The following is a 12,171-nucleotide window of genomic DNA, read 5'->3' on the forward strand; positions in this document are numbered from 1 at the left end:
GGGGGGTCCCTCCCGGGTCCGTCCCGCCCCGCGGGGCGGCCCCGCGCTCCGCACCGCAACCCCGGGGGCTTGTGCTCGCGTGTGCTTAGCAAAATGCTGGGAAGCGGAGAATAAATGCATACAGGCATAGAATATCCCAGCGGGCTGCCCGCGGTGGGGACGGGAGAGCCGCCTGGAAGGGTACGGGGGGCACACCGGCGTGTCCCTCCACCTCCCGCGAGTGCGGAGGCCACCGTGGGGAGGTGGTGGCAGGATGCGCGGGGCGTAGCTCTTTGGAGGCTGGCGGCTGCCCCGGGGGACGGGAGAATAGCAGGTGCAGGAGCTGCGGGAGAGGGTCGGCGATGCCCGGGAGGGTCACCGGCAGATGAAGGTTCGTCGAGGTCGGGGTCCCCGCGGGACCCCCCGCGATGGAGAACGGGGATAGGAGGGAGCGCTCCGTCGGAGCTCCGCAGCCGCCGCAGCTCCGCGTCCCTCGGGGATCACCGAGAGGAGGGGTATCACCATCGAGCGGGAGGAGGTGGTCAGAGTGGGGGCGGCACGAGCAGGGGCGGCGGCAGACGCGGAGACCGCCAAAGGGAGAGTGGCTGCAAGGTGACCCCCGTGGGTCTCTGCCTCCGCCCTCTCCCGGTTTAATCCTCTGCAGACGCCGGCAGAGGCGGGATAATCAAGCGGCAACCGGGTTGGGGGGTGCCCGAGCTGCACACGCTCCTTTGTGCCGGGAGCCCGCGCCTCCCCCGCTGCCCCTCGGCCACCGCTCTGCGCTGCGGGACCAGTTCGCCCTGAGGTGCCGGAGCCTCACCGAGGGGAGCGAGGGGCGGGTGAAGCCCCTTCCCCCGCCGCCGCCATCGGGGGCCACCGCGCTCTCCCTTGTGGGAACGCCGGCGGGAGGAGGGGAGCGGCGAAGAGCTGCCTTTAATCCCTGATAGTAATTTTTTTTTTTTTTTTTTTTTTTTACTATGTTTACTTCCGACCTTTCCGTGCGCGGCTCGTAGTAAAAGACAAAAAAAAAAAAAGTAAAATAAATAAAAAAGGGCCGCGGAGCGCGGCATCGCTTCTCCCAGCGCAGCTCCCTCCCTCCCTGCTTCCCGCCCGGCCGGCGGAGGCGGGGGCAAAGCGCGGCCGCGGATCTCTGCGCAGCGGAGGGGGCGCGGAGAGGCGCGGCCGCCCCTTCACAGCGCGCCCTCCCGCGGCGGGAGTGCGGAGCTTGCGCGGCTGCCGGGGGCGGGCGGGAGCGCGGCGGGGCCCCGCGGTTCTGCCCCCGCCCCCGCGGCCGCTCCCCCCGCCCCTCGCCGGCGCTTTAAAGGACGAAAAGCAACTTAACTTCTATTGTACCGGCCAGCGCGCCGCGCCGCCCCGGACCAGCGACCGACCGCGCCGGGAGGCGGCTGCTCCGCCGCTCCGTGGGGTTTATCAAACCGTGGTGGGAGGAGGAGACCTACATTCTCCCGGCGTTTTGTCTAATTTTTTTTTTTTCCTCCCCCCGTCCTTTCTGGCGGTTCTTTTTTATCATCTATCCATTTTCCCCTCGTTGTTTCCTCACCGCCTGCAATAATCGCCTCACTACGTCTCGCAGCTGGCGCGTTGGAGAAGCCGGTGAGTTGCGGGCTCTTCGCTTGCCATCACTCGATTCCCGCGGTTGTGGCGTTTGGATTGACACGGGCTGGTGACACCCGGGCTGCTGGCGGGGCTGCGCTCCGCGGACCTGGATACCGACGGTCCCTCCCGACGGACGCTCTCCTCTGCCGGGGCTCCGGCGTTCCCATCCTTTTTCTTGCGCTCGGATTTTAATTTAATTTTTTGGGGGGGAGGGGAGCATTTGCTTCTCGTGTATGCGCGGGCAGGGCATGGTTATTGCATATATTGCTTATATGCATATCTACATAAGCGACTATATATGTATATGTGAGAAGATTTGGCAAAGTTTGCCAAGGTCGCTGCCTGTCCCCGCGCAGTGCCAGCACGCCCAGGTGGGTGGCTGAGGAGCAGCCCGTCTCCCGGCTGGAAGCTGCCGGGCGCTCGGCACCCCTTCCCGCCGGGACGCGGGATAGGGATGGCGCTGCGGTCCCGGGAGGGAAGGATCTCCGTGCCGGAGTCGTGCCCCATATGAGCAGCGGCGGCGGGGAGCCGAGCTGAGCCCAGCCGAGCCGGGCTGCTGGATCTCCTCCGGGGGAGCGGGGAGGGTGGTCCGGGACCCGGCGACCGACCCTTTGGTAGGTCAGGTCGCGCCGCCCGATTGTCCCGCCGCACTTAGAACGGGGTGAAGGAGGGTCGTGGGGCTTTTTTTATTACCATCATTATTATATATTTTTTTTAATTACTAAACGCGACTGCGCATTTCCCCGCCGGTACGGCGTGGGGAGCCGGGAGGGAGCGCTGCGCACCGGGGGGCCAGTAGCCCGGCCGAAGCCGGGGGGAGCCGACCCCCACATCTCACCCGGGTGCCCCCTCTCCCCCCTCCCTCCCGTAGGCACCAGCCGCCGCGATGCCGCTCAGCGCCGGCTTCTCCAGCAAGAACTACGACTACGATTACGACTCTGTGCAGCCCTACTTCTACTTCGAGGAGGAGGAGGAGAACTTCTACCTGGCGGCGCAGCAGCGGGGCAGCGAGCTGCAGCCCCCCGCCCCGTCCGAGGACATCTGGAAGAAGTTTGAGCTGCTGCCCACGCCGCCCCTCTCCCCAGCCGCCGCTCCAGCCTGGCCGCCGCCTCCTGCTTCCCCTCCACCGCTGACCAGCTGGAGATTGTGACCGAGCTCCTCGGGGGGGACATGGTCAACCAGAGCTTCATCTGCGATCCGGACGACGAGACCGTCAAGTCCATCATCATCCAGGACTGCATGTGGAGCGGCTTCTCCGCCGCCGCCAAGCTGGAGAAGGTGGTCTCGGAGAAGCTGGCGTCCTACCAGGCAGCCCGCCGGGAGGGGGGCCCCGCCGCCCGCCCCGGACCGCCGCCCGCCGCGCCGCCGGCAGCGCCGCCCGGGCTGGCCGCGTCCGCCGCCGCCTCCGCCAGCCTCTACCTGCACGACCTGGGCGCCGCCGCCGCCGACTGCATCGACCCCTCGGTGGTCTTTCCCTACCCGCTGAGCGAGCGGGCCCCGCGGGCCGCGCCGCCCGGCGCCAGCCCCGCGTCCCTACTGGGCGACGACACGCCGCCCACGACCAGCAGCGACTCGGGTGAGTGGGACCCACGCGTGCTCCGGGAGGGCGTGGGAACCTGCGCGGCGCCAGGGGTTCCCGGGGCGCGGCTGGAAGGCAGCACGCCCCCGCCTCCCTCCTCATCCCCCTTTTGCCCCCCTCCCCGTGTGAGATTTTTTTTTTTTAATGCCACGTTTGCGAGGCACGGAGAATCCCAGCCAGTTTATTTCCTGGAAAACCAGCCCAGGTCTTCCTCCAGGCGAGAAGGGAGAGAAAAGGCGCGGGGGGGGGGTTGGGGGGGGTGGAGAGGAATTGAAAGAAAGTGTAGGAGGGCTAAACTTTAAAATGGGGTCCCGATAAGGCTGGCTCCCAGTGTCACCCGTGGGCCGGGAAGGAGTTAACTCCAACCCGAGAGCCGCAGGGAGAATGTGCAGTCAGGGAGGTGCTAGTGAAAGTGACTGCAGGGGAGTGAATGGGGCTGGGAAAGTTTAAGAAATGCTTCCTTAGGTATGTGACAGCGGTTCCGCTCCCTCGTAAATCTGGTTTGAAAGTGAGTTTCTACCCAAAGCACTACAGCCTTCCCTTTTTCCTTTTTCCTCTTTCTTTTTTTTTTAACTCCCTCCTATTTTCCACAAATTAATAGATCAAGAGAGATTCAGAAAATGTCTCTGAATACCCATGTGTGTTAAGTAAGCTTTCTTTTAAGGCGTGGCCAAAGCCTTCTAAATCCATAATTAAGGGCAGCTTGAGTCTGGGAGCTTTATTGCGCCGTACTGCTGACAACCGAGGTTAAACTTTCGTACTATCTTTCATGCACTCAACATTACGCAAGATCATTACAACTTTTTGAAATCAGGGAGCCAGGGTTTGGACTGCAGTCTATGTGTCCTATTGCACTTGAACCATTGCTTTCTTAAAGGAAAGGCTCTTGGGGAAAGCAGTGTCCAGCATCATGAAATGGATTTAAGAAGGGTTTGTCATTGGGTTCCTCATTGTGCGACTCAGAGTAGCCTTCCCTTATACATACAGTAGTCTTGAGAGTCTCTACATACAAGTTATAATTTTTAAATTTTTTTTTTTTATGGCAGAAGAAGAACAAGAGGAAGATGAGGAAATCGATGTCGTTACATTAGCTGAAGCGAATGAATACGAATCCAGCACAGAGTCCAGCACAGACACATCAGAAGAGCACAGTAAGCCCCACCACAGCCCGCTGGTTCTCAAACGGTGTCATGTCAACATCCATCAGCACAATTATGCTGCTCCTCCCTCCACCAAGGTTGAATACCCAGCTGCAAAAAGGCTAAGGTTGGACAGTGGCAGAGTTCTCAAGCAGATCAGCAACAACCGAAAATGTTCCAGTCCGCGCACATCAGATTCGGAAGAGAACGACAAGAGGCGAACGCACAATGTCTTGGAGCGCCAGAGGAGAAATGAGCTGAAGTTGAGTTTCTTTGCCTTGCGTGACCAGATACCTGAGGTGGCCAACAATGAAAAGGCTCCCAAGGTTGTCATCCTGAAAAAAGCAACAGAGTACGTTCTTTCCATCCAGTCAGATGAACACAGACTGATTGCAGAGAAAGAGCAGTTGAGACGGAGGAGAGAACAGTTGAAACACAAACTCGAGCAGCTAAGGAACTGTTGTGCATAGGAACTCTGGTGCATCACTTAGAATAATGCAAACTAGACTGAAACTATGATAAAATATTAATGATTCTAATATCTGTCATGAACTACGCAGTCCACTGAGTATGGAACTCTATTGCAACTGCATGCTGTGCGATTTAACTTGAGACTACACAACCTTGGCTGAATCTCCCAAGGGTTTGGCCAGAACCTCAAAACTGCCTCATAACTGATACTTTGGACATAAGGGATGATGGGACATTCTTCATGCTTGGGGATGACCTCTTCAATTTTTTTTCTTTTACAATTTTGTATTTAAGGCATTTTTTCATATGAGAATCCAAAAGAAAAAAGTTGTCCCCAGCTTGCTGTATATATTTACACATCATATTGCCATGTAAATACCTTTAATAAAGCCTTTATAGAAAAATGTGCAACATTAATACACAGTTGTGGCAACTGGATTTATACTTGTCTTGAACTTCTGTGCCATAACATTTCACAATTTTGTTTTTTATTTAAGTACTTTTTTCCTTTTAAAAATGATTTTTATTTTGTTTTTAGATAAATAAATATTTGCCCAAAATATAATTAGCTAAATCCTGTGTAAAGACTTCACTTTGTTTCCCACCGTTGTCATTAGATGTCTATTTCCATGACATTCCTTTTTCTGTCATCATGGCAGTAACCTAACTGAAGGCAAAGGGGATTTGGATGAGGGGAAATGGTGATAGTTTTGCAGCTTAGTAGGGACTTGTTTGTTCTTTCACTCCGTCTCTTAATTCAAGTGGATAAAATTGTTGGTCGAATATGCCTTGTCAGTTCAACTTGCCTTGCCACCAGGTCCCCCATGCAGGAGATGGTAGCAACATCTGTGTTGGTCATGGTCATCTGCCTGCTGAAAGTAAAGCTGGAGTGGTGTATTTTCTCACTGGTCACCCCAGTATATAGGCTCTGCATTCCTTCCACATGCATATAGTTATATTTTCAGGGCATGACCTTCATTCTGCACTAGAGACATAGCCACCTACTTTGAGGACTGCTTTGTAGTAGGCTCACCTTAATTGTTTCCTGTTTGATTTTAACAGAAGTTAAAGAGGATAAGAAAATAAACTAAGATGGTGAGTGTTGAAGTGGTTAAAGCAACAGAGCGGTTTCCCTTTTTAAGTCCTGAAATCAGCAGAGCCAATCTTCTTGGTCAAACACCTTAACACTTTATTAATGTGAATAGTTATTTGGGATTTCAAGGGAGACAAAGTTCAAGGACAGAGAAAAGGGAGCAAAGGAAAAGGAGAGCTTTTTCTTACTTGAAAAATATGCCCTGACAGATTCCTAACATTTGCCAGACATACTAAATAATATTTACATTCAGGACTTGTCTCATGATCAGCTTCGGATGGGCCATAAGGTACTTGCTTGACACAACTCCTAAGATTAGATTTGATCTTCTCTCCCCTTTGCACCCACTTAGCACCACTTTGGTCATGACTTCAGCAACAAATCAATGAACCCTTTGATGTGGAGGAAGAATGTGTTTCTCAAAAACTTGAGCCTTGTACTTTTCTGGTTTTTGTGATTCCCGTTAAATACATATTTGCTTGGCTTCTACCCATTAGAGAAGCAGTGCTGCCAGATAGCACCAGTGCCAACAACTGAACGGGGACTGAGGGTTCAGGTTTTCTATTGCTCTTGAGTTCAGAGTGAGAAGAAGAATGATTGGGTGTGGGTATATATGGGATAGGGGCTGGTAGCATGTTATAGACAGGGTAGATGCCAAAGGTCCCTGCTCTGCAAAGCCCTGGGTAACTGTCCCAACAATCTTGCATGGGAGTTTGGAAAGAAGGTAAATGTGTAAATCCAATTTGATGGATGGCTTTAGGTGTTTGAAGGTTTCTTGGGGGAAAAAAAGCCCATTCCATTAGAAAAACGGGACAAAGGAAAGCTTATCTCTTTTTTTTTTTTTTTTTTTTTTGCATCACCCTCTGTAACTGGGTTTATAGAAGTGGTCTGCAGTTGCTTTTTTCCAGCGTGTGATTCAGATATTCACTTATGAGGAAAAAGAATTACGTGAACTGAAACTTAATTGTATCTCAACTGTAAATCAGGACAACTTGCAGCTATGAATAATATAAAAGTTCTGCCTTTTATTGGGATATCTAATTTTAAAAATACATTCATTTCATTTGCCTTTTGGCATGCTCCCTATTTTAGATATTGATTCAAAACAGAAGCAAGATGTTGTTCAAGAATTTATAACTGCAACTCCATCCTCCAAAATGAACCAGGAGGTGTAGATTCATCCACAAAAACTGAAAAATATCTGTCACCTTTGAGTCCCAGTTTCATGTGTTAGCAAAATCCCCTTGCTTATTCTTGTTAAATGTGGCTAGACTACAACGATTAATGAACCTCTTCTTATTTGTCGGCTTCTTAAATTGTTTGGAGAATGGTTTCAGGTTTACTCTTCTATCTGCAGAAGGTCCTTAGTCTTTTGATGAATAGGATACTTGCATTTATTTAATTTCTTACTCACATCTTTTAATTGAGTATCAGTTCCCCTTGTCACTTTCATTCTGGAAAACATCAAATCACTGACATGATCCCAAACTGCCACTCTAAAAAAGCATGATTTTATGGGATGACGCTTCATATTTATGATATTTCTTACTTTGTTGTAGGATTGCAAGGTACCTAAATAATGCAATAAAAAAAAATTAAAGCAGCCTGTGGATACAGGGTTAAGAAACCTCTTCTGGTCATTAAATTGCTGCTGGAATAAAGAGGAATGTGGCTTCCACTTTCCAACTCCTCATGAGAGATTGGCATGTTTGGAAGACACAAACATCTCACAGGACTTTCTGGGCTGGATTCAGTTGGTAGTGCATTGTATCTGGATAGGAAGGTGTTGGGTTTTGCTGCTGTTTTGGAGCAATAGAGGAGATAAGCTTACAAAAGCAGCATCTGAGCCTTGAAATGAAATGTGGTATTTACAGTGCTTGCCAAACTGCTGTACTGAAGCTCTATTTGAAGTACAAGGAGCATTTTTAACTTCACCTCTCTGCTCTGTTAGTTTCACAGGACACTACAAGCTACTTCTCTTCCAGAAGAACTTTAAATAAAATGTAGCATCAAAGGAAACTAGAAACAAACCATCATGGTGAAAATAAAATTTCCTTTATCATATACCCTCACTGATTTAATTTAATCAAATACAGACTTTGAGGATTCCAGCTTAATTTTTATTCTTGTGTTTTAAGTTCTGTCTTTCCAGCCAAGTTACCATGTAAACGGCTTCACTGTTTCAATACAAAATATGCTAGGGGAGACCTGGGATGTATGAAAGAATCCATGTCTGCTTAATTCAGCTCCCATCAGAATCTGTAGAAATTCCATGTTTCTTCCAGGGAAACAGATTTGTGCCAGTGGAGGATGCTCTTGAAAATTTTATCACTACCTATAAAGAAATCACTTTACTTGTCCCTACGTAAGCACTCTTGCTCATGTAGCACTTTGCAATCCTTGCATGCAGTTGAGAGATGACAAACATTTCATCAGAGTTGAATGAAAAGGAGAATTTCAGGTAAGTGGAATAGAAAAACTGTAAACTGGAAATAAGCCAAGCACTGCAGTTGAAATCTGAATTTATTCAAAACAGAAGATGGAGGTGGTTGTTTCATCTTCAGAGATGAACCATCTTCTAGTACGTTGGATTTTTTTTTTTTTTGATTGATTTGTGTTAGAATCATCTGCCAAGCAATTAACAGAAAAATAAAACTGAGCTATAGGTGATCCTAACACAAGCAGACAGCTTGGAGAGAGACTCAGGATTTACTTCCCCACTTACAGATTAGCTATTCCTTCATTTTAAAAGTACATTTATAGGAGCTTCTGAAAAAAGGCTCTGCTGACTGAGAGCTAAGCCCTCGTTTCCCCTTGTTGTTTTCACGCAGATGAGGCCTGAACTTGCCTAGAAAAAAATGTGAAATCAAGAAATGAGATAGATAAGCTGCAGAAGCTGGATCTCATTTCCAGTATAAAACATTTGATGTTCAGCAGGTTTTACCTACCTTTGTGCCATTTACTCATCTCAGGAATAGCTGTAATGTCGGTGGGGACAAGCAGTAAAAAAAATGTTATCCAAGATTCAGAGTAGCAGCTAGAAAGTCAAAGGGGATTTTTTCCTAATTTACCCAGTCATCTTCTACATAGATCTTGAGTGAAGGGAATTTGGAGCATCTTGCTCATCTTGCTGTGAGTAATTCCCTTCATAGAACCATAGAATTGTTTAGGTTGGAAAAGACTTTAAGATCATTGAGTAACCTAGCACTGCCAAATCCACCACTAATCTATATCCCCAAGTGCCACACCTACGTGTCTGTGAAATCCCTCCGGGGATGGTAACTCAGCTGTCTGTCAACAAACACCCCCAGGTCCTATTCCACTGGGCAGAAAATACTGGCCCCAATACTGGCCCCTGGGGAACACCCTTTGTAACTGGATTTAACTCCACTCACCACCGTTCTTATCCAGCCAGATTTTTCCCCAGTGAAGAGTCCACATATCCAAGCCATAAAAACCCAGCTTTTCCAGGAGAATGCTGTGAAAAATGCATTGTCAAAGACTTTACTAATGTCTAGGCAGATATCACAGCCTTTCCTGCATCCACTAAGTGGGTCGCCTTGTCACAGAAGGAGATCAGGTTGGTCAAGCAGGACCTGCCTTTCATAAATCCTTGCTGGCTGGGCCTGGTTCCCTGGTTGTCCTGTACGTGTCACGTGATGTCACTCAGAATGGTCTGCTCCATAGTCTTCTCTGGCACTGAGGTCAGACTGAGGGCGTGTAGTTCCCCAGATCTCCGGAATTCCAGCCCTTCTTACAGATGTTCAGCAGGTTCATGAAAGAGTTGCAGTTACTGTGCTTCCAGGAGGGAACAGGCCTGGGTGAGAGCCTGGCCAGGCAGTGGCAATATCACCCTCAATTGGTTTGTGACTATAATACAGATATTTTTTCACATCTCCACAGAGCCTGAGCAGCTTGTCTCTAAGTCTGTCCAGACTCCACCTTCCTAGCAAATGAGATAAATTATTTTTTTTCTGATAATGATGAGTATGACCTTTGGTGCTGAATATTAATGCATATGAAAAAGCTTTATTGGCCACTTGCCAAAGCTATTTAATATTTGTCACTACTGAGCAAACCTTGCTTCAATTGCCACCAATGCATGGGAGCCCAAGCTACAAGGCACTTCTGCATGGTCGTGCTTGAAACCATGAGACACAAGGGAGAAATCACTGGCTGAGAGTGGACCTCCCCAACTCAGGCTGACTGAAGTATCTTATTCCCACAAGCACTGCTTCCAGTTTCCAGCTTGATACAGGAATTGTGGAACTATTCTTTTTTCTAGACGAGTCTGGGAGAAAGCATCTAGTTCCCGACATTCTGTGTTATGGTGATTACATTTCTTTGCTAAATTCACCCTTCATGTATGTCTGTCTACAGAGCTTGCCATGGCTGCTACTCTGTTGAATACATTTCCATTCAAGGCAAAATCTTTCTTGCCACCATGTGTAATTTCCATTGCAAGCTTCTATGTCCAAATTACATGGAATTATGTTTTCCATATAGGATCAGAAAGAAAAAAAAAAAGTAGAAATAAATTATTAGGTGCAATAAATGAATAGATTTGAAAATAAAAGCTGCAAAAATTAAGCAATCTGACTGGGTCACAAAGAGTTCCAAGCAGAGAAATTAACACCACTTGGAACTAACTAGCTCCATCAGCTTCCTTCATGCTAATTTATCCATGAAGAAAGAGGAAAAAAAAAATACAGGAATCGTGCTTTTTATACAGCTACTAGGAGGACAAACACCCAAAAGTTCTGCAGGCTGAGTTAGAGTGTGCGTGATCAAATCCATAGCCCTGCTCCCACAGCCACGTCCCTTTGGATCCCTCGGGACATCCCCCTGGATCGCTGCGGCTGCAGTTGCACAGCAGTGCTCCCGTTTCCCAGCACATTTTTCTTCCAGGCGCCACACGTGTACAAGGGGCTGCTCACAGGGGTGCAGCTGCCAGAGCGAGAGCTTCTTTCCACTCCTTTTTCTCCCATTAATCTGCTCCGTGACGACAGCAGAACCAAACAAAGCCTCTCGGTGCAGGTAGTTCCTGTGATCTAGTGCCCGGCTGACTGTCTGACAAAGCCTCTTTTGGCTTGGGACCAAGGCCGTGCTGTGCTGTGGATGAATTAGGGGAAGCAGGATCAGCACTGCAACTGTGTAGATGCAGCAAATCTGAGCTAAAGGTTCGTGTGCTTCCTCACAGCATGGAAACACCCCTGCTCTCCCTGCCCTGAGTAAAAGTGGTGTCTGCAGTATCAGGTGGGGTCCTACCCCACATTACTCAGGTTCCAAATTTATTCAGTCTTACTTTATGTACTTCATTTAGGTTTATCCAGTGTGATAAACTGTCAATGCGGTTTCCTAGAACTATTTGTGTTCTCGTTTGACTGCACTACAATCACTGCTTAAGTAATTTTGATTTATTCACATGTGTCCGAGGAAAGAAAACCTGCTCTGTAACAACTGCTACCAGGACAAGGCTTTCCAAAGAGTTCTTCAGAGAAGCTGATGTCTAAGTATCTAAAACCAAGTAAAAATGTAGAAAGTATTGTGAGGATGCTGGATGAGACAGCAAAGATGAGTTTTCCACCCTCACTTTCTATCTGGGTTGTCCCACTGTTCTACACTTTACTAATTTACTTTTAGGCTACACTTTGAAATCATGAATAGATGAATAAACTGAATCTATATTAAAAGGATGCAGCAAAATATATAGCATTATGCTATCAACCATGCTCCTTGAACATAAAAAATTCAGGGCAACCAAATGTGATCCATTCATTTCTGAGGAACTTGAGCAAAGATGTAACTGAACTGGGATGGCATTTCCACAGTAAACAGCATCACTATAGAACAGCTGCAACAGACCTTTTAAATATTAGAGTGTTTATAGTGTGTAAGTGTGATGGACAGGTGGGGAAAAGGGAGGTTTGGTTTGGTGGGGTTTTTCTGTTGGTTTTTTTTTTTTTTTTTCCTTTTATCAACTAAGTATTTTTCATAGAGTTTTTGCCAAAAAAATTCCATCAGCCTCTAATAGTTCACCATGTATTGGCTGCAGACACTGAGATTCACAATGGATTGAGAGAAGAAAAGCTGTATTATTCTGATAAATTGTGCTGTTTTATAATATTAATTTGATCTGCAAAATTCCTCTCATCTGGGCTAAAGCAGATTTTTCTTTGGGCACATGTAAAATCTTATTATGTGTTCTCATTATCGTTCATCATTATGGTAAAGTGTAAGATAATACTGTATTGTGCCTAGACTTGAACACTTTAAGGGAATGTAAAAGGCTA

General features: G+C 48.1%; 1 protein-coding gene across 1 annotated transcript; it reads left to right on the forward strand.

Moving 5' to 3' along the window:
• Window positions 1-1,309: 1,309 nt before the first annotated feature.
• Window positions 1,310-5,359, forward strand: MYC (MYC proto-oncogene, bHLH transcription factor). Its single transcript, XM_039549824.1, is given in 4 exon segments — window positions 1,310-1,593; window positions 2,468-2,672; window positions 2,675-3,172; window positions 4,222-5,359. Coding segments are annotated over 3 exon segments (1,251 nt in total). The 5' UTR covers window positions 1,310-1,593; window positions 2,468-2,482; the 3' UTR covers window positions 4,785-5,359.
• Window positions 5,360-12,171: the final 6,812 nt, after the last annotated feature.

Source organism: Corvus cornix, chromosome 2 (genome assembly GCF_000738735.6).
Source record: "Corvus cornix cornix isolate S_Up_H32 chromosome 2, ASM73873v5, whole genome shotgun sequence".
Classification (NCBI taxonomy): domain Eukaryota; kingdom Metazoa; phylum Chordata; class Aves; order Passeriformes; family Corvidae; genus Corvus; species Corvus cornix.